At 38.8% G+C, this 24,033-nt stretch overlaps 1 protein-coding gene across 3 annotated transcripts in view; it reads left to right on the top strand.

Annotated features, from left to right (window-relative positions):
* Positions 1-24,033, top strand: part of cadm2a (cell adhesion molecule 2a) — a 207,255-nt gene that overhangs the window by 166,072 nt on the left and 17,150 nt on the right. For 2 of the 3 annotated variants that reach the window (XM_026181415.2, XM_026181414.2), the window contains 6 exons: positions 3,344-3,496; positions 6,557-6,694; positions 17,834-17,995; positions 19,648-19,738; positions 19,855-20,033; positions 22,824-22,937. In XM_026181415.2, coding sequence (XP_026037200.1) covers positions 3,344-3,496; positions 6,557-6,694; positions 17,834-17,995; positions 19,648-19,738; positions 19,855-20,033; positions 22,824-22,937 — 837 coding nt within the window. The remainder of the gene's footprint in view (positions 1-3,343; positions 3,497-6,556; positions 6,695-17,833; positions 17,996-19,647; positions 19,739-19,854; positions 20,034-22,823; positions 22,938-24,033) is intronic. The other variant, XM_026181417.2, reaches the window with a different exon arrangement.

The raw sequence follows: 24,033 nt of genomic DNA, 5'->3' as shown, positions 1-24,033 counted from the left end.
GGAGTATTTAATCGTTTTTCTCCATTCCTTTATCAGGAGGTGATTGACAGGATTTTCCCACTGATTCAATCACGTTTTGTTACAGCTGAGTCACTTTACAATTAATCACATTTATTATAAATGTAATGTCATCACAGCAAGTCAAATCATTCTCATTACTTTGCTTAAGTAAACCAGCAAATCAGAAAAGTCTAGATGCTTTCCAATGAACTCCTCATGCCCCTCATTCTCTCTCAAATCAAATCTTAGAGTGGGATTTCGAAGAGAGGACAGGATGAAGGTAGAGTTGTATCGCGACAGCAAGCGAGCCAGCTACAGTAAATGTATTTCCTGACATTTGCCTGCTCGTACTTCCTTGCCCAAAGCAAATAAGGCAACAGTTGAACTGAAGCGTTGTTTAACTTTTACACATTCACAGGTTAGTGGAGCTGCCTGAGTAGACAGAATGAGGTCTTAGGGTGGGTGGAAAGAGAGAAACTGAGAGACTGACAGAAAGATAGATAAACAGAGACAAAGAGCAGTTTTTGTCGGGATTTAATCCATATTTACCTTATTTTATTTGTTGGGACAAAGTCTATGCATTTGTTTGTGTAGTTTGATGACACGCGACAGGAATCCTATCTGTTCAGGAGAGCTTTAACCATCAGCTGAACTGGCAGCGTATTAGACTGAAACTAATTCTGTGGTCTTGCATTAATGGGCATGTGAACTCATACAGACACTCACAGAAACAGCAGTGTACTGTCACTACACTGGAGCCTACAGATATGTCATGTGCTCATATCAACTTGTCATGTCTGCTCAGGCTCTGTACACAACGTGTAGCGATAACCGGTGTTGTGAAGAACGGGAAAGGACAGAACAAATGCAATAATAAATGAGACAGAGCAGCTGTCGTTTAGCCAAACCGATTACAACACTTTCGCCATCGACGGTAGATGTTTAGCCTGGAACCCACAAAGCAAATCCTTCATGTCTTTGCAGACCAAATGACACAGCATTGCTCACTGACATTTCTCTTTATTTTTCAGCTCTGTGATCACAGCATGCACACATAGAAGCTTCCAAAATAATGCACCTAGAAAGGCTAGAAATGTGCCACTGTCTGACATTTACGAAGGTACAGTTTCCACTACGTATAGATTATTACCTGTGCAACACTGAATGCCTTCTGCTTCACAAAGTTTTAATGAGAATAGAAGATGAGCAAATTTTTCACGAGTACTGTCACGGGAAAAACTACACGTAAATCCCCAAAATTATAATAGTGTACGGTTTGAAAAAAATGTTTTGCAACACATAGATTATTACCATTAGACTTTCCAAAGTTATGAGCAATTATCTGGCCCAGTTCCTCTGTTCTTTGTTACACGTATTCTGAAAATTCCCAGAAGAATTGTTTGGTCCAGGTTCATTTTGGTTCTACATGAAATCTTTTCAATTCAGATTTACAATAACCCCAGTACCGTTGTCTACTGGGCCAGTAGTGTGAGGCAGTACAATTATTTCTTACATCTCATGTTTTCATGCTTGGATGCCCATCAGCAAAAAGAGTAACATATTGATGAACTGTAAAGAGTGCAACTATCCAGCTGTGCAATAAGACGCCAGCTGAACCAGTTAAATACAAAGAGAGCGCCGGCTTCTTTCAAAGAATTTGAAATGAGGCCTGATCTATATCTTAGCCTTATTAAGGTGCCTATTAAAAATATCTAATTATGTATTACTCCATTAATAAATTCAAGTGACTGGGAAATTACATCCATCCATTTTCTTAACCACTTATATGTTTCAGGATAGCAGGGGAGGGCTTGAGCCTATCCCAGCTATCATAGGTCACCAGTCTATCGCAGGGAAATTGCATCCATCTCTAGTAAAATTACGGTACATCTGATGGTCTAGCTGCAGGAATATAACAAGATACAATGTATATTTTTGCCTTACATTTAAAAGATGTTTCACCTAGTATTGCGTAGTATATAGAAATTAATTAAAGTTTGGATTGGAGTTTGAAGAAAGGCTGAAAAGCTTAACGCTTTATGATGTTATAATTGATGTATTAGATACCTTGGGTATCATTTCTCATAATTCTGCCAGCCAGACTAAAGTACTCCTCAAACAGACTGTGTAATAGCTTTTACTTTTCAACCCTGTCTAGAGAGGCAACAAAACCCAGAGTGTTTTTTAAAATGATCATAAGATACAAATACGCTTTCAAAAGCTGACATGAAAGAAAATGTAAACATCTGTACAGAAATAGTCATGCTATCTTTCTGTTCTTTCCTTTAATCCAACCATACTAAGTCACACATGCGCACACACTGTACTTGAACAAGGGGAGTTCTGAGTCACTTTCATGGAGATTAAAAGCAAAGTAGCCTTGGCTGCTCATATTAAATAAGGTTTGTAGAAAGGCATTATACTAGCAAAAGGAAGGCTTGACTAAATCTTCCCGACAGTCAAGGCCACAGAAACAGCAGGAAAGAAATTTCTGCACACTTTATAGTTCACACAGCCTTTTTTTCTAATTGCAAATTAGTGTGTAGTTTTTCGACTGCTATTTCCAAGGTGTCGACGAATTTTATTTAATTTTTTTTATTTTAGCGCACGCTCCCGTCCTATCATAGACGTGAAGTCTAGTTTGAAGAGCCCTCTTGTATCTTTAAACTCGCCATTCAATCACAGCAAATCTATTTCTACTTGCACATCTTGCCAAATTCTCATTAAGCCTCACTCTCTGCCTTTTATTGCAATATTGATCCCCACTGCATTCAGTTATGTCTTTTGGAAGATTACATTTTCATATAAGTAAATGTCTGCAGTGGTTTACAGCAGTGAAGGCTGTGTGGTATAGTTTAATGCGGTGGTTTGCTGATGCATTCATTTTTAAAACTAATGGAAGAAAATCAATTTCATTGGTACTGATAGATGATTTTACAGAGAAGTTCATCTAGGATATGCATTAATTAATACCGAGAGCAGATGTCGAAACTTTAGGGCTTCTGCTGTCGTTTTTTTCAGAACAAAGAAAATGTTTAGAACCAAATAACAGGCAAATATTTTTTCTTGTTTGTTTTTTTTCCACATGAGATGATTCTAGATTGGTTAATCTCTCTCTCTGCGTGCTTTTTAAACTCTCTTTCTCTCTATCTGTGGATGCAGTTTATTCCCTATATGGACATCAACACTGATGCATTATAAGAACCACCGTTCAAATATTACAGCCTTAAACCCTGTACCTGTCACCGCACTGTAGAAGTCCACAAGTTTCTCCCACAGCTGCTAGTTTACAGTTATTTGAACATTTTTCTAACTATCTGCCTCTGGTTATCTGTGTTTCCAGCTCTAAGGGACAACAGAATCGAGCTTGTGCGTGCAACATCATCAGAGTTGACCATCAGCATCAGTGATGTCACGCTGTCTGATGAAGGCATGTACACCTGTTCTCTCTTCACCATGCCTGTCAGAACGGCCAAAGCTTACCTGACTGTTCTGGGTGAGTACAAGATCCAAAGCAAAAGCAAAAACTCCACCTCAAAGGAAAATTTCATAGATGGACGTTATAGCAGCTATAATGTGTGTAAAATCTGTAGTAAAGTGATCTAAGTATATGTTTTTCCTCTCTCTCTCATTTGCCATGGCTAAAAAATAATATATATACTTTTTTTAAACTCTGAACGGTGTTTTTTAAAAAAAAAAAAAAACAGCTTCCAAATGCAACACATACCCTTTAGGTTTCCTTTTACCTCAAGCAGAAATTGTCGATTAGTGAGAAAAAGACGAAAGAAAGCAAAAAAGAAATTGCATACCTTACTCAGATGTCTTGAGTGGCTGTATATCCATTTCCGCTCGTGAGGTTGCTGAAGATACAAAATGCTCCAACTTGACTTTCTTTTTCACGGAGTCTCAGGAGCTTTTCAAATCCAGTAATAATCGTTTGGAAATAATTTGCAAATCTGACTCCCCATTTGAAATCTTTATATAAACATATATAATTATTATAATTCACAAAAAGAAAATAGTGAAATTGTCGAGTATAGCAATATCTATGTCATTATTTTGTGAATTTGTTGATTTTAGAAGATTCGGAATTACTAGTAATACAGCATAGCTAGATTTTGCAGCCTTACTGGAGCCTTGCTTTTCTTTTTTGAGGCTATCAGCTTATTGGTTTGCTGTGATGCTATGTTGTTAGAAATAGCCTGTTGCTTATGCCTGCAAATGCAGATAAAAAATAGTGTACACTGTTAGTACCTCCCTCCCCTTAGCAGTGTTTGTGTTGTGATCATGGCCTCACACAAACATTGTCTCATTTCTTGCCACTGGGCTTATTATCTTGCCAATTAGTTTTTGCTAATCTTAATAGATGTGCTTGTGCACTCCAGGATCATTAGCTGGCTCTCTGTGTTAACAAGCATTCTGAGAATTAGACATTAAAGGCTACTGCTCAATAAGAATATGGAGAAAATCATTTTGCAGTTTTGAACAATAGTTAATGGTGCAAGCTAGAAAACAGAGAGGGTGATTTAATAAACACACCAAATAGTCTGGGGATGGCCTGGTTTATCTGCCACTGCTTTGGGACCATAAGCACTGGGGACGAATAAAAGAAAACACTGAAAACGATTTTGGAAAAAAAAAACTGTAATACTACAAATATGCAAGCTTCGCATTCAAATGATTTGGTGCTGGAACAAAAATATGTGCTCATCTGTTGCCAGTGTGTAAAGCTGATGAGAATGTCATCAAGGATAGTAGTGTTCAACCTTTTACCTGATGGCACTCTAGATGTTACAGATATTTTGAGATAGAGTTCAGCCTACAGGTAAAATAAATGTCTGTAATAAATTTCATAGCAATCCATCCTATAGTAGTTGAGACATTTCTCTAAAAAATGTGAAACTCCTGAAGGTAAAGTAAAAGTAAGAGCTCAGAATAATCAGGAATTCATCCACCAAGGGCCATCAATACTGGCACATTAATGCCTGGTAATCTTTCTTAAGTCTGAGTCATCAAAGTAGCAGGTTTACCAACAGACTATTTCTGGAGCTTAACTATGGGATGCATCGTTAGCTGCTAGCATTGCCGCTAATACGGCTAATGCTGATGCATGACTTGATGTGCTTAGTATTCGATCAGTAATTGAAAGTGTATGCAAATGTTATCAGTAAAGGATATTACCTTTAGCTCTAAATACCTTATGATCGACCTTAATTCTCAAACGCTTAAAGGAAATGCATATATATTTATGTGTTGATCAGCATAGTAAGCACTGTAATCACACACCACCACAGAAATTTGTGGAAACAGTGAAATCCAATTTCCCTATTTTCCATGTATCAGAAATTGAGCTCTTTTCTGCGTGTTCAAAACTCAGCTTTATAGAGAGAGGGTGTAAAGCTGTACAGCCTATAGCCACCCAAGGGGAACGTGACTGTACACGATGAACAATGCACTTGATCTGCTTTTATTCAGTCTGGAGGAAAATCCATCAAATACTTTTCTGAGTCAACCCACACGCACTTATTCGCACACCACCGTTCTTAGCTGTTGTGGCACTCTTACTTTAGATACTTCAAAACTAAGCAATTTGCATTAAAAAAAAAAAACAGGCGCATTAAAAATCACATGTATAATATTAACACATGCTTATCGCTAAATTGTGCCTCTGCCGAGCAGCGGCTGTTGTTGGGATTACGTATGCAGTTTGCGCCTTCAAACAAATGGGAAACATAAAACAGGAGGACCTTTAAACTGTGGCAATAAACCTTACAGGAGGCGGTGAGACGGACAAGGCAAGAGTCAGTCAATGGCATTGACTGACAGAACTTTCAGTCACTCAGCCAGAGGCAGACTTATTGCTCATTGACAGTGGAAGGGCAGACACCACACATTTAAAACACTCATTATGGGAAAGGCCAGTGATTAACATTTTCTGTAAATAGTAATGGCCTTGTCTGCGGTCACAGCCTTGTCACACACAGACATACAAAGCATACTATTTGTCAGCCTACAGTTTTTCCTTTGATTGATGTGATGATATTTGGGGTTTTATGTTTTCAAGGGAAGTGTAGTAGTGAATAAAAACCACAGGAAAAACTGTGGAATTGTTCTTTGATTGCACATTGATGTGTTTTTATGTATTTTCTAATTCTGTGAGCATCAAAAACAAAATTCCTCTCTGCCTCATTGTATTTGTTTTGCAGCAGAGTCAGTGTTTTATGACCTGGAAAAACCAAAGAAACAAAACTAATGGTGAAAAATTATGTCTCTTATAATTTGGTTTGACCTAGCAGTGAAGCAGGGAATGACCCAGTGGTTAGAAAAAAAAAATCCACCCACCCATGTGCCAGCACGAATCTTCTGTGATGTACCGTCGAGCATGTCGCTGCTTGGTGAATCTCTGTAGTCTGCTCTCTAATCTCCCTGCAGGTGGGAAAGCTAGGGGGGCGGGTGATTTCCAATAAGGCATACTAATATTATTGTTGTATAATGACACCCTGCTGCGCATGAATTAGTTCTGCCATCGCTGTGATCTCCGTTTTCCATCCTTCAGGTGTGCCAGAGAAGCCAGAGATCGATGGCCTGACAAAGCCCGCCATGGAGGGAGACCACATCACTCTGACCTGCATCACCCAGGGCAGCAAGCCCGCCGCTGACCTGCGCTGGTTCAGGAATGAAAAGGAGGTCAAAGGTGTGTAACGTCATACCTGCGTTTACATGTGCATCACATCTATGGGTACTGTGGCTAGAAAACATGCCATCATGCAAGCAATTCTAAAAATGCCAATCAGAGTTGGTGAATAAAAAAAAGCACGTTTGCTGTTGTAGTCACCAAAAACAGGCTGATGATTCATTCGCTTTTGTTCAAAGATTCTGTTATTTTAAAACATGATCAACTTATTTTATAAAATCTAAAATTTAGGCTGTTCTCTGTAAATTAAAGTAAAACAAAATGTTCCTTTTTTATAAATGAAACTATTTTGTTACTTTCTTTGTATTCCGTACCTATTAGCTGTGCTCTAATAGCATCACTTTCTGTAATTGGTATCTGCTGATTTACTGATATTTTAATACTCCCCAGTTAGCCCCACAGTGATCTCTTTGGAAAGCCGTCTCGCTGTGTTGTCAGATACAAAAAATATTGGCTATCACATTTCACAGTGGCTCGTGATTGTGCTTTGTGATAAACAAACGGAGCAGAAATGTGGCAGAAAGTACTCATTTGTATTTCACAATGGATTTAAAATTGGTATTTTCTTTTTCATAAAACTATTGCCATAAAACTGCCGCTTTGGATGTCTCTACAGTGTATTCTTGTTCCGAACAAGTTGTTTCTAATAGAGCAGATTCAGCATGTGTCCTCTGGCCTGAGACCAATACATTAACCTCCCTTGTTATTAGAGGGCTGTTCTAAATCTCACTGACTGGACTACATACCTCATTTCCACCCTGCTCCCGCTCTGTTCTACTTGATGAACCGTCCGCTTTGTAATTGAACGAGACAGCGAGAGTGGGAGAGAGAAGGAAGGAGGGGAGAGGAGAGGAGAGAGAAAACTGATAAAAGAGATTTGGACATGAAATGATGAAATAAAGTTTTTCAGGGAGAGGAGGAACAGATGCAGTTGTGTATCAAATAAAGTATATAACCCAGTTGGACAGACTGTCACAGATCATCACAGCTGAAGAACTCTTACAAAGGTTTCTCTGTTGATTCAGAAGGCAGATTAAAGTCAGATATCAAAATGCAAATTGCCTTTTTTCTAATTTAAATGACTGCTGAATTGGATTGAAAATCACACATTGACTTTTTAACTGCCAGAAAACAATGCAAATTTCTAGGAAGACGCTGTCAAAATCTTTGTATAACCCAACAGATCACTGAAACCTAATAAGAATAACAAGCAGGCAGGTGTTACACATTCTGAATACCCAATTAAATGTAGCAGAATAGGCTTTATGAGAAGGATTTGGGATGCGCGAGACAGAAACTCCCCAACATTAATTTCCCTCCTAATACAAAGGATTAATAAAGCACATAAAATGTTTTTTTGCCAATGCAAAGATAATTTTTTGTCTTATTAACTCGGCATTTTAATACTTTTATTTCGGCTGTCGCAGACTAAATTAGTTATGTCTGTCATGTCTCTGGCACATATTTCTTCTTGTAACTAAATGGGATGTTTTTTCTTTATGTGTGTTTTTTAAAATTACTTTATCAATAGATGCTTCTGCTTCTGCTGAGACACCTTATAAATCACCTGGTAAAGTGCAGAGCATGCTAACTTCTTTAATTATTATAATATTTAACATAAACATTTAAAGTAAAATCACATTCTTTCAATTAATGTTGTTGTTGGGTTTTTTCTTTTTACTCTTTTGTAATTTTACCCACTACACTTAGTATTTCTTTTGTTCCCCTTCCAAAGAACAAGCATATAGCATATAACAGATTACAAACTAATTAGCAGGCTGAGTATTTTTTCCTTGCAGGCTTATTGTGTCTCTACGGGTGATTATTGCTACTCCCAGTGGCCAACTACTGAGAGAAGAGCTCCCTGTAAGGCACTGGTAGCCAGGACATTATGTTCTTTTAATTTACCACAGAAACAGGTAGTCAGTGATATCCTCTGTGGCTTAAAGTAGAGAAAATCTCAAGAGGATATGCTCTCTCATTAAGGTCAGATGCTATAATTTGCTGCTGAACATGGGCAACCGCTGTCTTTATTTCAATGCTTTAATAACTGTATAACAATATATTGTTTGATGTAGTTGTTTCTAAAATGTGCCTCGGAGCCGCCGTTTATAAAGCAGAACCTTGAGACAAAATATAAATGTCAGATTAGAAATTTGTTGTCAGACCCGCAGTTGGACTCGTCAAGAATTTCAATCCCAAAGGATGTTTGGCCTACGCTGAATTTACTGAAAAGCTCCCTGAGTTTCTGCCGCTACACCCTTTCCACCCGTGTTTAAGTCCAGACAGCTCAGACTGCTATCTGGCTTTAGGATTTTCTATGGTGCAGACATGCTCTCAGATAAGACTAAATCAATGCTGGTTTTCTACACAGTTTTAAGCAGATATCATGTTTATCTTTCATTTTAATTACTTTGATGATGAGATTGAATCTGTGTCATCACTTTTGTTCGGAAATGCTCAGAACGAGGTCTCTCCTAAAACGAGCTTTGTTAATCTCGCACACTGGATCTGAGCAAAGCGATTTACCAACACCTGAAAAAGTCACCTCTAACCAAACAAATTCATGAATAGTAAATAGAAAACTTTGAAGAGTGCTGGTCTCAAAGGGGAAAAAACATGGATCCCTTATAATAATCTGTCTTCCTTGACAAGTACGTGTCGGTCCATAAAGAACTGTTTCATAAAAAGCTGACAGATTTCAATGTTTTGAAAATGTTATGTTTTGTAAAGATAACATAAAAAGTGTTCCAAGTTAAACTTTTTAGTTTAAACAGCATGGTTGTCTTTTTTTGTTTTCGGTTTTTTAATTAGATGCCTGCAGTGTAGTTGCTTTCTGCAATTTATTTATCAGACATATTCAGGACATGTTTGGTTCAGGGAAAAGCCAGCGCTCAACAATATGATTGACACAGGCACATTTACATATTTAGTTCTGCTTTGTCAATCACTAAAGCATGTCTGCCACTAACTGGACCATTTCTTGTACAAATAAGAAGGTGTGAATGGACCCAGTCGGTCTAACTTGTTATATATGACACCTTGTTATATAAGACACTGAAAGGCTGCTGCCATTCACAAAACATTACAATATATTTATTTCCTTTTATATATATATATATAAAGAAACGGTGGTTGCATTTAAATGGTTAAAATGAAATGAAACCAATAGTATGCGTCTGATGGCTGGTGGTCTGGGATGTCCTCCAAAATAACAGACTAAAAAGAAAAAAAGCACCTAAAAGCAAGCAAATAGAAAACAGCATGTGTTAATACACGATGTATCTATGCACGTGTAGGTGGATTGGAGTGCACTTCAAGTGTTCATCATCCTGACAGGATCAGGGTGTGTTCAATGTGAAAAGCCATCTGATTGTGAGCGACCATGCTGGGAATAAATGACAATTGTGACATATTGGTGTGGGATCTGGGGGAATAGAGAAGATTATATTACTGGCAGAGCCACTGGAGCAGTCCATCACCCATTCGCATGCAGTTAACAGACACCCTATGCTAAATGTGGGTGTGTACATCTTTGTATACGTGCGCGCCTGCATGAGCAAAACAGACAGATGGAGCAGACAGCGTGCATGTAAGGACATAAGCTTGTGTGTGTGGAACAGAATCCAATATTCTTATTTCTCAGTCTCTTTGTCCCTCAGATCCCCTCAGTCCCCACCCAGTAATGATATATTTCTATCTCAGTTACACACCATAACCCAGAGAGACCTCTTCCAATATCACCACATGTAGAAGTTGTTTACACACCGCTGAACCAGGGGGAGCTGTGTGGAGACCAAGCAAGGCAGAGATGAAATGAATATTTATTTCAAATAAGGGTGGGGATGTTCTCTATCAGACTAGCATTATCATACTCTCTGACCTAAACTGTAGAGGTTATTGCTCCATCATGTAACGCAATAGCTCTATTCCAAGGGGGCTTAAGGGGAAAAAAACACAGAGATTTGATTCAAATTCGTTTGCAGTCGCATCCCTATTCAGTTGTCAAACTTGTTAGTGAAGGACAAGGTCTGAACACTATTTAAGGTCATTGTGACCTCACATTTTGCTACACTATCACTCAAATACTACTGACTGTATTCATTTATGGTTAATTGGCCAGAATTTGGTGCTACTCACTATTCGAACATTCGAATGGGGTTGAAGAGGTGAAGGGAAAGAGGAAAAAATGTGAACACTGTGAACATCCCACTATGAATCAAGTTCAAAAATTTAAAGAAGTTTTGCAGTTAAAAGAAAAAAATACACTTTTCAGCTGCTTGGGCAGTGTTAGACAGCTTTGCGCAATATATAAAAAAGTCTGCGTTGGGACTACATTTATACTCCCAGCTCCCCGGGGTGCTGCGGATCAATGACCATTAAAGATGTAATTTCAAGATGGCTCCTGCAAGTCACGGTGACATGAATAAAAGATGCGTTAGATGCACACACAAAAATACCTCTTTACCCTCTCTATCCTGTTACATGTGCACAACAAAGTACTTGCAAACACGCACATCTGACATATGATCTGTGGAAATCTGTTTCTATATTAATCAGCATTAAGATACAGGACTCAAATGGACAAACAAGATGTTCCACCTTTTTTGTTACTTTTACAATGAGTTTGAAAAAAAAAAGAGGTTTTTTTCAAAGCTTTGAAAAACAATATGTTAAGAATAAAGGGCGTAAGTGCAAAAGGTATATCCGACTCATCCTGTGAGTTTGAGGTTAACAGATTTAGACTTGCGCACAGAAGAAGAGATCATATTGCTACGCCCACTGTCTGTGCCCATTAAAAGCCACGTCCTAAAGGTGGAGCACCTGTCCATTTTTTTTAAATGTCAAGACACTGAGACTGACCAGACCGCTCCTTCTAGAGTGAAAAACCGTCTTCACAAATCCGCAGTACACGCTTCTTCGCTGTGAATGCTCAGGGAGTTTCATGTCAGAAAGGACATTATGATACTGGTCTGCCAGGCAGTGATAGGAAGTCTCCTAACATTTAACAGTGCTCCCCCCGGTTGTAGTCACACGTCAGTTAAGCACAGAGTCTAGCTGGTAAGGCAGATCAGTCAGGGGAAGATGCTTACAGACAGCCAACAGACAAGCTCCCTGAACGCTGCACAGTAGCAGGAATAAGCGAGAAGATGGTGGACAGCACGATATATCATCTCCACACCTCGCTAGAGCGGGAGCTTGCTGCATATTCTTGCTCTTGTTAAAGTTTACTCATCCTTATTGTTATGCAGCTCATCTGGCAGGCAAAGGGAACAGCATACATAGGTGCTAATCTGCCAATATTTTCTGGTAATATTGTGTATTTCAGCGAATTTAAATTTAAAATAGTGTTTAGTCTCGCATATATTTTGATTATTCTCACTCTCACCCGTAAAAGATTTGATATTGTTCTTGCTTGTGCAAGTTGCTTTAATTCTCAGATGGGATGCATCTCAGGGTATGTTGCGTCAGCCCTCGGGCCCCTGCCGCCAGGATTAGTCAGGTCTGGCACTGTTGCTCATGATTCCTCCACAACCCCAGCAGACCTCCTCGGTCTCTCTTGTCGGTCCCTCTATGTTCTCTTCTTCGGCTTCAACTCTCTCCTGTGAAATCGCTTAAAGGGGTCAGATTCTCTCATTGTACGCCTGTCATTTCCATTTCTAATCCTCTGAGGCTCTGTCTTGGCTCACACCATTGATACAGAGCCATGAGCACCCACCCACAAAACAACCGCATTTGTAGCCAAATACTACCAGGCTATTTGCGGAAAAGAGGTACCACAGGTGCATATGGCAGCATAGTGCCATTTTTTTCTCCTTTTTTATTATATCGGGTCTACAGAGTGTGTTTGTAATGAGAATAAATAACAAATGAATATGATTTTTAAATAAAAGCTAAAATTTGCTACAGTATTTTTTCACATTATTTCCAGTTATCCCTCCATTTGCTACTGCTTATTTGGGTCACGGTGTCAGCAATCTAATCCGAGATGCCATTGCTACCCTTTTCCCAACCACCAGCCACCTCCAGCTCTTCTGAGGGGACACCAAGGCTTTCCCATGCAAGGCAAAAGAAATAATCTCGCAGGGTCAGTTCCAGGGTGTCTTTCTGACATGCCAAAACCACCTCAACTGGCTCATTTTAATGCTGAGGAGCAGCAGCTCTACGCTAAGCCCCCTTCTGAATGACTGAGCTCCTCACCTTATATCTAAGGATGAGCCCAGACACCTTTCAAAAGAAGCTCATTTCTGCTGCTTGTATCTGAGATGTTATTCTTCCAGTCACTACCCACAGTTCATAGCCATATGTGAAGTTAGGTAAGAACGTTTAACAGTGATGCTTCGCCTTCACCTTCAGGTCAGTGGATGTTGTGTTCACTGCAGTTTTTTCCTCTACAGAATTATTTTTTCTGTCAGTTAAAAAATGCTTTCTGGTTTTATTTCCTTTTTAACATTACATATACATGTAAAAAAAAAATTGCTGAATCTTTTGCAACTTTTCTTACTCAAGCCACTGAATATAATATGTCTGTCATGTAACAGTTTTTCTTTCTTCTTCGATTGACACGCGAGAGCTTTAATGGCACGTCAATGGCAGCTGCTCTTTTCAGCTGTGTTTAAAATGTGATAAGATACTGTATTTATGGACCAATTACATCAACTCTTATCCAAACACTTCCACACACACACTTTTGTGCATGCTGATTGCTGCTCTTTATTGATGAAGTCTTACTTGGTGTTGGACAACTGTGATTATGTTCTCGAAGTGGATCTCGGAAGACTCGGGAATTATAATGTTAATGAAATTAAACTTTGAGCGAGCATGTCAGTTTCTGTGCTCTCATCCTGAATCACACGCAAGCAATCAGAGACCATTTAAAATTCCATGACAAAAAAAAAGGAATCCACACTCTTAAATTAAACGGCCAAATTATACACTAGAGAAAGTCGTTTTTTGAGTCTTTCCAGCAGTTTTATTTCAATGCAAGCATATTTACAATCAAAGAACTTCAAAAATAGAATTACAATATAAAACTCAGATATAGTAATATTATAAGATAACTAACTAACTTGCTGAAAGTCTACTGTGAAAAATAGAACATTAGGAGCATCGCCAAGTGCGCATTACAATGATTGAAGTACTTAAATTTGTGTCTTTAGCAGCCTTTCTGTGTGTATAATCAGACTGCATAATTCAAGATGATACCTTCAGTTTATTCAGTCATCACAATCTTTTGATTTACATAAAAATTGTTTTTATAAAATAAAAACACTGTAACTTCTTATCCTCTTTGGAAATGTGCTGTAAAATACCATCATGTCCATATGGACCAAAATCTCAGAGGAATGTTTCCATGACCTTGTTGAATCAGCGATGCTGAGCGATAGAAATATATATTATACTCACCAGCCACTTCGTTAGCTACGCCCATTTAACTGCTCTTTAAAACAAATATTGAATCAGCAAATCATATAGCAGCATCTCAGTGCATTTAGGCATGTAGACATGGTCAACAAGTTCAAACCAAGCATCAGAATGAGGACAAAAGGTTTAAGTGACTTTGAATGTGCTTTGGTTATTTGTGCCAGATGGGCTGGTCTGACTTTTTCAGAACCTCCTGATCTACTGGGATTTTCCTGCACATATGGACCATAATCTCTAAGGAATGACTCCAGCATCCCGTTGAATCTATACCACAAAGAATTAAGGCAGTTTTGAAGCACTTCAGTCCAACACACTGACACAAATACACAAGATCGTTCTTTTACTCTTTAATTATGAACACAAAGCCAACAACACAAAGCAAACTTGAAATCAGCCCAGAGAAACTTCAAAGCAAATTCTGCTTCAATTCTACTGTAACTGAAACATGTATAAGTAGAAATAGAGGCTCCACTATTACAAGTCTGATTGTTCATCGCTGCCTTACTGATGAAGTTCAGGCTTTAAGATCACACTGGGTTCTTTGCCAGTTTTCTGTTAGCATGCTGTCCACACAGATGTTTGCAAAGTGCAGATTCTTTGCCCTGGATTCAGTTTGCACTTTACCAACATACTCTTGTCTTCCCGTGGCATAAAAATAAAAGAAATGTTTGTACATCCATTCCTCAAAAGGTACAGACCACTCCATGTTCCTCCTCTCTGCGCACAGACTGAAATCAGCTGACTGTAGCACAAGTGAACAAGAAGAAAAAGACGTTTGACTTTTTTTTTTCTTCCTATCCACCCATCTTGCAGATATCTGAAGGACCTTTTTTAATTATGATGTGATTATTGAACTTACTACAAATTACCAAAAAATCAAAAAGAGCAAAAACAGATATAGCATGTTTGAATTTTTAAAAGGGCATTTCTTTAGAAGGAACCTTCTAGTGTTGCAGAAAGGAGGAGAAAGACAGGTTGGACTCGTGTGTTGACAAAGAGGCAGGGAGTATCAGTTCATTAGGAGCTGCCATAAGTAATAGAAATGGAAAGAAAATGTTTGCACTCCTAAAATAAACTATTGATACTACAAGTTAGATGTAATTTATTTTAGCCGTCATTTTTTCCTCTGTCATCTCCTGTATCTTCTTTGTGAAATGCAGCCATTTTCTCTCTCCCCTGTTGTTCGCATAGATGTTGCTAACACTGCAGACCTGTCAGTCATTCATCTCTAGGGGAGGCGGGCTCATTGCCTCAGTTGGGGGAAGTGGCTGAGCAGAATAGTTGATTGGCAGAATTGAGAGAGAGAGGAGACAGTAGGGTGGAGAGGCTTGGAAAGTGGAGCAGATGAGCACAGAGGAAAGAAAGATGTGGAGCGTAAACAGTCTCTTTAGGAGGTACAAACAAAGGCGGTCAGCATGAGAGGTACGGTACATACAATACACTTATGATATATATAAAAACTGAAAAAGAAGGACATATTTTTTGACAAAGCAGGGCAACATCTCAATGCAGAGATAAGCCTGGAGTGTTGAATACATTATAGGAGGGAATTCTTTTCTTGTTTGAAAAGAAACTCTGAGTAGGATGTAGCGACTTGATATGATTTTTAAAAACTGGCCGCTGGCATAATGTAAACAGACCAAACACCTTTTGTTGACGACTGGCTGTAGAGATTTTACTGAGAAAAAGAAGGTTTTAAAATAACTCCTTGGAGGTGGATATGTTTAGATAATTATCATCAAGTAAGACAGCCAGTAAGTAAAAAAAACAAAAAAAACAACAACCTAGTGGCGTTGAATTGTGAAAGGCTGTTGAGTTAAGTGGGAGATATGTGGTCTGAAAGAGGATGCTAATTTGTATTGCATAATGCATATATAACAGCTCCCAAGTTTTTAGGAACACGTATACCTTATTTTCCAGTGGCAGCACAAACATTCTGAGAAAATGTTTGTGACTAATGTCATCATCTGCTCTCAGTTCTGGTGTCTAATTTCTCTAAACACTAGCTATTTCCTGATATATTCTGGTTTTAGGTGAGATCCCTTTAAGAGGGTGCTAAAGTTTCAGCGCAGTAGTAATTTTCTTAAACTTTAGGTTTCTAGAAAAGGTAACAAAAACATTAGGAGGAAGAAGAATTAGAAGCATTAGAAGTTACTACTTCTGTGATGTAACTGTGGTCATGTAGAGTTCACAGAGAACCACTGATCTACTAGGTCAGGGTACTCAAGGACAGCTTGACAGAGAAAGGGAAAGTCTGTGGTTCAGAAGTCTCATTTTCCACTTTGAAGGACATCTCTGCCTTTGAGGTACTTTGCTTTTAGAGAGGAAGGTTTATCACTAACTGATAGCATTTCAAGGGCTCTGATATGGCAGTCATAAACTTGAGGGCAGGTTATAACCTGTGAATCAAACACATTTAGTTTATCAAAAGACTACAGTGTCAGAGAAGAAATGATGGAATGTGGAATATTCCAAATTTAAGCTGGTTGTAGGATTTTTCCACTATCTTTGCGGTGTCTGGGATATTGGTGGTCACAGGGAGATGCAACAACTGATTGTTTAGGATAGCAGGTGTTGCTGGGATATCTCTGAGAACAAATTGTACTGATAAAGAGAACTGTGCATAATGACACTTTGCTAACAGGCTAATTTAATTACTGCCAATTACTGTCTGGTTTCCACTGGTAATGTTTTTTGAAGTAGTTGTCAGGCAGATGAATCAGACCAAAAGGTCGGATAGATATGAAGTGCATGAAAGTGTTGATTTGTACAAGCTGAGTGGGAGCACATGCAGAGATGACAGGTGAGGCCACACGTAATCAGAAATGTTAACAGTGTAAATATATGCATTCAAAGAGCCACAACTTAAAGTTGAGGCAGCTGCGTTTCATTTTAACACTGCCTGCAGCAAAATCCAGGTTGAATTCGTACTGAGGTAGCCTAGATATGCAACAAAGTGAACTTACAGTACAATAACAGTAAAAGAGCTACAATAGGGTAGCTTCAAATCTATTGTAATCTTTTGCAGCATGTAACTGGAGAATAGTAAGATGATTGTAACATTACTAGAGCACGTTGTAGCTTTAAATACAAGCAGCTCTTATAATACATTTCTTAGTGCTTAGTAAGAGCTCTGTTTGCATATTTTGTATATTGGATTGATTGGCTGTTAGCATTAGCCATATTCTTGGCTAATGCTAACTCAATATTCAGTCACCAGCAAATGCAGTAATGCAAATTTGGATAATTTGATATGTAAATATGTATTCTATTCTATAAATTAATAAAGAGAACACTTGAAATTGTTGCCGTTTGTTGTAGAAGAGAGTTTTTTTTTTCCTTAAAACAAAGGATTTTTTTTAACCTATATTGCAAAACTAAGACAATCACAACAATGTGACGGGTCAGTGCAATGTTGATCCTTTACATTGGTTGAGTTTAAAAAACAAGTTAATCACCCTATTCATATGGAAAAATGATCCTTGCTCTTAAACTAGTGAAATGTGACCCGTTTCAGGTATACCTGTAATGAAAATCACTATGAAGGTACATTAAAATTTTAGGCACTAATTGTTTTGCATGATAGGCACGTGTTCTGTATGAATCGAAGACTAGGGTGGAATCTGCCAGTGGTTGTAACACATTGGTTCGTAGCTATCTCACCTTATAAGACAAATGTGCTGCAACCGTGACAGAATGCAATTCTCTCCCAAGGTGCCAAAGAGGTGAATGCAAGTGGGAAGACATTTACAGTACGGAGCTCTCTACAGCTGCAAGTGGACAGAAATGATGATGGAGTGGCCTACACCTGCAGAGTGGACCACGTGGCACTCACACAAGCACCACAGCAGGCCACTGAAGTACTGGAGGTCCACTGTGAGTGTAGACGCAAAGTACAGCACTCAAACACATATATGAAGTGTACACATGAGCATAATGGATAACAGAAAATTCAAACCAATAAAAGGCAGTAACTACTGTAAATAGCCATGGTAATGGGAGCTTTTATGGCTGTTGAACCCAGTTAGAGAACATTTCAACTAATGAGGCCTCCATCATTGTATGTAAATGCACTATTTCAGAGCTGATTTTCTGTGATCTTGCATTTATAATTTTACATTTAGGCACTAGTATTTTATTCAGTCAGTATCCCTTGGTCTGGGCAAAAATGTACTGTCCAATTGTCCAAATATATTTATAATATTTATATCACCCCCTGGGATTGTATGTGTGTGTGATCCAAATGCTGTGTTTTGAGGGTTCTGTTCATTATCCACTACCTTGGATGTTGTTCCTGGAATCTGCTGGAGCTACTTTTCTAGTTTCGGGTTTATAGCTCCCATTGCTCCTATTATCACTGGGACTACTTTGGACTTTACCTTTCAGATCCTTCAGCTCCTGATACTTCTCTGTTTTTACATGCTACTTCTTCTTGATCTTGTTGTCTGCCACATCTATCAGAACTTCAGTCTTCTTCTGCTTGTCAGCCACAACTATCACCTGGTTTGTTGGCCAGCAGCTTGTATTTAGTATTTATTTATTTATTTATTGTCATTGTCAAGAACAATGAAATTGCGTTTGGGGCTTCCATACAACCCAAAAAAAAGAAGAAAATAATAAATACCCCTTAAAACCCAAGTGTACATATTTAACCCAGTGTGACTCCAATGCAATAAGACAATCCTTAGCAATAATGTTCGTAGAAATTCAGACAAAGACCTGAGAAACATGACAAAATACAACAATGCAACCCATTCAATATTATTGTACTGTGAGATATGATATCAGATATGATAGTTATCTATTTAAGAAAGAGGAGGGGGGGGGGGGCAGGAGGGGGAAGAGAATAAAGATATGATGCACCAATGCAGACCAGTTCATTGCTATTAAGAAGTTGGATATGGTTATTGTCCGTGAGAGGGGGGCAGAGAGTTCAGGAGCCTCACAGCCTGTGGATACAGGCTGTTGGCCAGTCTGGATGTTCTGGCCTGTTGTCTGTCTGGAAGTAGAAGAACCACAGGAATTTACCCCCTTTGTTCTACTCTGACATTGGGACTTGGGGACTTTTAGTCCATATGCAGCACAGATGTTCTTTGTGGTTGTTCCTTGGTTGTTGTTGGATCTTCCAACAAGCTGTTGCCAGCTTGGATCTTACACCCTGTACTATGTGTTGGATAGTCTCCAGGGGCCCTTTGCAAAGTCAGCAACTTGGGTCCTGTGGTAGACTCCTGTTATATGGATCTAGTGCTTAAGGCCTGCTCTTGTGCTACCGCTACACCGTCCTTTACACTGTCCTTTTCTATCAACCAGTAGGGTTTCCTGATGTCAGCCAGTTACACATGTGGGGGCTTGGTTGTCTAGGATAATTCCTCTTCCTGTTCCTCATCACCATCCACCTGCCTGAGGCATGCTTAGAGAAGCTCATCTCAGGGGAATATATATATGTATCCCATTTATGTCAAGAAAATGTGAAAACAATGTTTTATATTTTCTTCCCTCAATTTCAGCCGTCTCTCTGTTTGTCTTAGATGCTCCTCGTGTGGAGATCACCCATTCCCTTGAAGTCCCTCAGGAGGGTCAGTACTTGAAGTTGGAGTGTGTCTCCAAAGGAAACCCTTCGTAAGTCTCTAAAAAATTTCATTAATTGATTGACATCATGCTTTCATATAGTGTTTTATAGATTAGACCTAGATGCAGCATGCTTTCTTTCTCTTACATATTCTCTTACCTTTTAGGCCAGATCCTGTGATGTGGACAAAGGATGGAAGTGAACTTCCTGACCTGGACAGGATGATTGTAGAAGGAAGAGAGCTTACCTTTACGTCTCTTAACAAGACAGACAATGGGACCTACCGCTGTGAAGCTAGCAACCACCTAGGGACCAGCAGTGCTCAATATGTACTCTACGTCTATGGTGAGTTCAGGGGAAGCACTGAAATATGGATAATTGCATTTCATGACACAATATAAAAAAGTAAGTCAGTCAGTTACTAATATGACACCACTGGGGAAAAAAAGCTTCAAGAGGAAAACTTGGTTTCCAACAAAGCTATGTAAAAATTGTGAAAAGTATGAACCTCATAGGCATGAGTACAAAACACCATTGAAAAAATACAGGATTATAATACCTCCTGATCTGCATACTGTATCAATGCTAATAGTGATTAGTGGTACCATCCCTCACAGGGAGAATAAGGGCCCCAGGTGACACAAATGCCACCAACGCCTTTCCTTAAATAAACCTGTGTCCCAGATACACACGCACACACACACACAACACACTAGGAGGGAAATGTGTGAGAGAGGCAAAATTTAGTGCTGCGTTGTCAGGAATATCACCAGGAAGGATAAGTAATTCCTAGTAACGCCAGAGGAGGTGGAGGATAAAGGGACTCAGTGTCAGGGAAAACAGATAGTTCTTCCTCTCTTCCGCTTCTTCACTGCCATTTGTCTCTTGGCATTAAGTAATAATGCTTTAAAAAATAGCAAAGCAGTAAAACATCTCTTTTCACTGTGTTATAGAAACAGTGCGTGATCATTAAAAAACAGGTCGTTCTGACGTTAAGAAGTGGAGATGAAGAAAAACATAGCATTAATAATATTACATGAGCTCTTTTATTTAAAAACAGAAAGTAATGAAAAATCTAATTACAAACTTTTGAGTATAAAACCGAGCTACCCGAGTAACACAGGTTACTATGAATAGGTCATAAAGGGCTGTGGAAACCTCAAGAGTGATGAATGACAGAACAAAATGAAATACTCGTTCATACAATTAGATTTATTTAATGAGAGTGCGATGAACGTATAAGCCATTCAGCCTTTCTCTAAGTAAATGCTGTAAATTTTGAAATATAACGCAAGTCCACGCAAGCAGATGTTCGGGGATGTAAAAGGCAATACAAAATATGCTTATTTTATGCAGAATGCCATGTGACAAAATCAAGGTAAGGATTAGGTATAGAAACCTTACATCTTTCTAATTACTCATATCACTGAAATTTAAACTTAGTACGCACACGCAGTATCTGCTGAGACAAGGTTACTGCAAAGATGCAAATGAGTTTCATTTGCTATATATATTCTGTCTGTCAGATTTTTGCAGATAATTGCTGATGCTTTTAAAATACCGTTGGTGTAGAGTATATCGCTCAGGTATTTAGTTAAAGATCCCTTCTTTGAGTTCAAAGCCACAAAATAGGATGAGTGAAGACTGATTATGTATACCATCAAAAATGTATGATACCTTTCAGCTTCAAATTCAAATCCTGTCCATAGGTTTTATTAAAGGAGGCGATTCTGAAACAGTGCTGTTAGAGACCTTTAGATTTTTTTTAACCTCTTTCATTCCATCAAACATTTCTTTTACTAGTTGATTAATTGTTTGAGCTGTAAAATTATCAGGAAATCCCTTTCACTGTTTGCTAAAAGCACCAGGAGATGTCTTTACATTTTTGTCTTTGTTTAAACTCCAAAAGTGCTGAATTCTTGAAAATTCTATGATTAATTAAGCAATTAGCTGTGGCTCTTATTTAATTAGTGGATTGCTCACACTTGTCATGGCGCGCCACCGCACCTAACAATTTCTTCTGAAGCTGCAGCAAGAATAACCAATGCATGTAATGACAGTGATGTTATTAAACTGACAAATTCTCTGCCAGAAAAAAGACAATTGGGTGCGGGAGGGTCAAAAAGTCCTATTCAGATTCATTACTTGTTCTCTTGAAATGGCACCCAGTCTGTTCCTATCCTTCATTAGTGATTATCACACCTTTTAGCCTTTCACAATTGCCTCCATAATTCTTGGAAAATACCTTTTTAATGGTTCTCGAACAAGGGGACATTTTCTCTCTTCCCTCTTTCCCGAAGACATGCAGTTAGCTGCTTAGTGAGTCACGCTAAGGCTGAAATGTCACCAAGACACAGAGGACAGTTGGCCCAGAGAAAGACTACGAGAGCCAATTAAAAGCTTCTGGATCACCATAAAATGCAGAGTGACATAAACATAAAAGCCAAGGTGGTAATGTAACCTCATTAACTTTGTCACCCAATGTTTCGCTCTCACTTTTTTCTGTAGCTTTAACATGTGACAGTGAGAAACGGTCAGTTTTACTATTATCCTGTAGCGAGAAGCCAAAATTCAACACGGAAATGAGAGCTTAACCGATTTTTTTTTTAATCCATTTGTCAGATTACGTTTTCAAATCATCAGCTGTCTTCCCTCTCACATGTTGAAAGGTTGCTAGTGCAGGGTCCATCTCCAGAGACAGTCGCCAGCATTAGCAGATTTAAGGTTAATTCTGCTCTTTTGCTAAACAAATTGCCTTCACAATTCAAAGACAGAATACTTGAAATCAGAGTTGACGGACAAAATGTAGAAGATTGGGACTCTTAACATCGCTGATCATTTCAGAATCAGTGAGAAAGCCTTACTGGCCCACTAAAACAGGAACAGTAATGCACTCAACTCATGTATGTTGTTAAGGGCATCACATTTCATTATACTGGAAAAGGCATGCTTTCTTGTGCTGTGATCTTATGTTATATGCTTGGAATTGTGTCATAATTTTCCCTTTGTGTTTCCCATCACTGTATATAGTTTTTTTTTCTTTGTGTTCTTTTAACGTATCTAACTTTCCCCATGTGAATTCATTTTGCTGTTGTTGTATTTTGTGTATATGTGTTTATCTGTGCCCTCCACCAGACGCCCCCACCACCCTGCCTCCACCCACCACTCCCCCCCTACATCCCATCACTCCAGATCCTACCGCACTATTAGGCTCCCACGCCTCAGACCCCACAGTCACTGGCAACAGAGGTACAGTACCACCCCACGCATCTCCACAGCATGCTACAGCATAGTCTAACTTCCCTCTCACTTCCATATCTCCTCTGTTACTTCTTTGCTACTTCTCTACCTCAGGCATTCATATTCTTATTTCTTGTGGACATAAAACATGTGAAGACACTTATCGGTCATCCTACCCAATTATTGCCTTTAATTTTTGCTACTTAAACTATTTTCTCAGCTGAAGGACTGTAAACATTTTCTTTTTTATGAGCAATGATATATTTTTTTACACTGGGACAGACTTTTCTGAGTTTCAGAGAAACTCCAGGTGTTCAAATACTCTGTGTGCTGTCCCCTTGGAATTGCAAAGACTCCAGCACTTCTGTGCCCTGAAACCTCAAAGAAGCAAATGTCATGTCCAACTGAAAATGTCTGGCCACTGGAGATATCTCATCATGCCTTCTAATGCTGCGTTAACTCTTAGAGAATCCTAACTTGACATAGTCCCTTTGCCACTAAGGCTGCATATTTGGTGTTTTTAAAGTGGTCCCTGTACAGAACTAAGGCCTTTTTATTGTTCATCTTATGCCCTTAAACATAGATAAGACAGAGCTAATTTCATCATGCTTGTAAGCAGGCCAGCTCCAGTAAGCATATAGCAAGCTTCATTAAACTTTGTGCGTCCAATCATGCATGAACATAGGCGGGCTTAATGCTGCATTTGATAGCAACTGGGAACTAAGAATTTCCTGACTCTATTGAAAACAAACAATACTTTTACACTTAGTAAATCGGATACTGTTTCTGAACACTGACTCTGCATTTTCCACACATAAAATCTTTCTCATATTGCTTTTAATGGAGTAAAACTGTGACTTTTGCTTCTTTTTGGCTTTTGTGTTACTTTAGATGAGTAAACTACACTACATTCATGACCTTTTTTGTTTTCTGTAGAGGAAAAGGAAACAAAGAAAAGGTTGGGGTAGCCATGTTTTGTTTTTGCCAGTTTGTGCACTAACTTGGCAGAGGTTGAAAATGTTTTCATTTTGGCATCCGTATTCTCACATACGAGGTAGATCAAATGCAGCATAAGGCCATGCTTCCCTTATCCCTGTGTACAACG

The sequence above is a fragment of the Astatotilapia calliptera genome, chromosome 10, assembly GCF_964374335.1.
Source record: "Astatotilapia calliptera chromosome 10, fAstCal68.1, whole genome shotgun sequence".
Taxonomy (NCBI): Eukaryota; Metazoa; Chordata; class Actinopteri; order Cichliformes; family Cichlidae; genus Astatotilapia; species Astatotilapia calliptera.
Note: the sequence above shows the minus strand (reverse complement) of the source record. Positions and strands in the feature narration are given on the sequence as shown.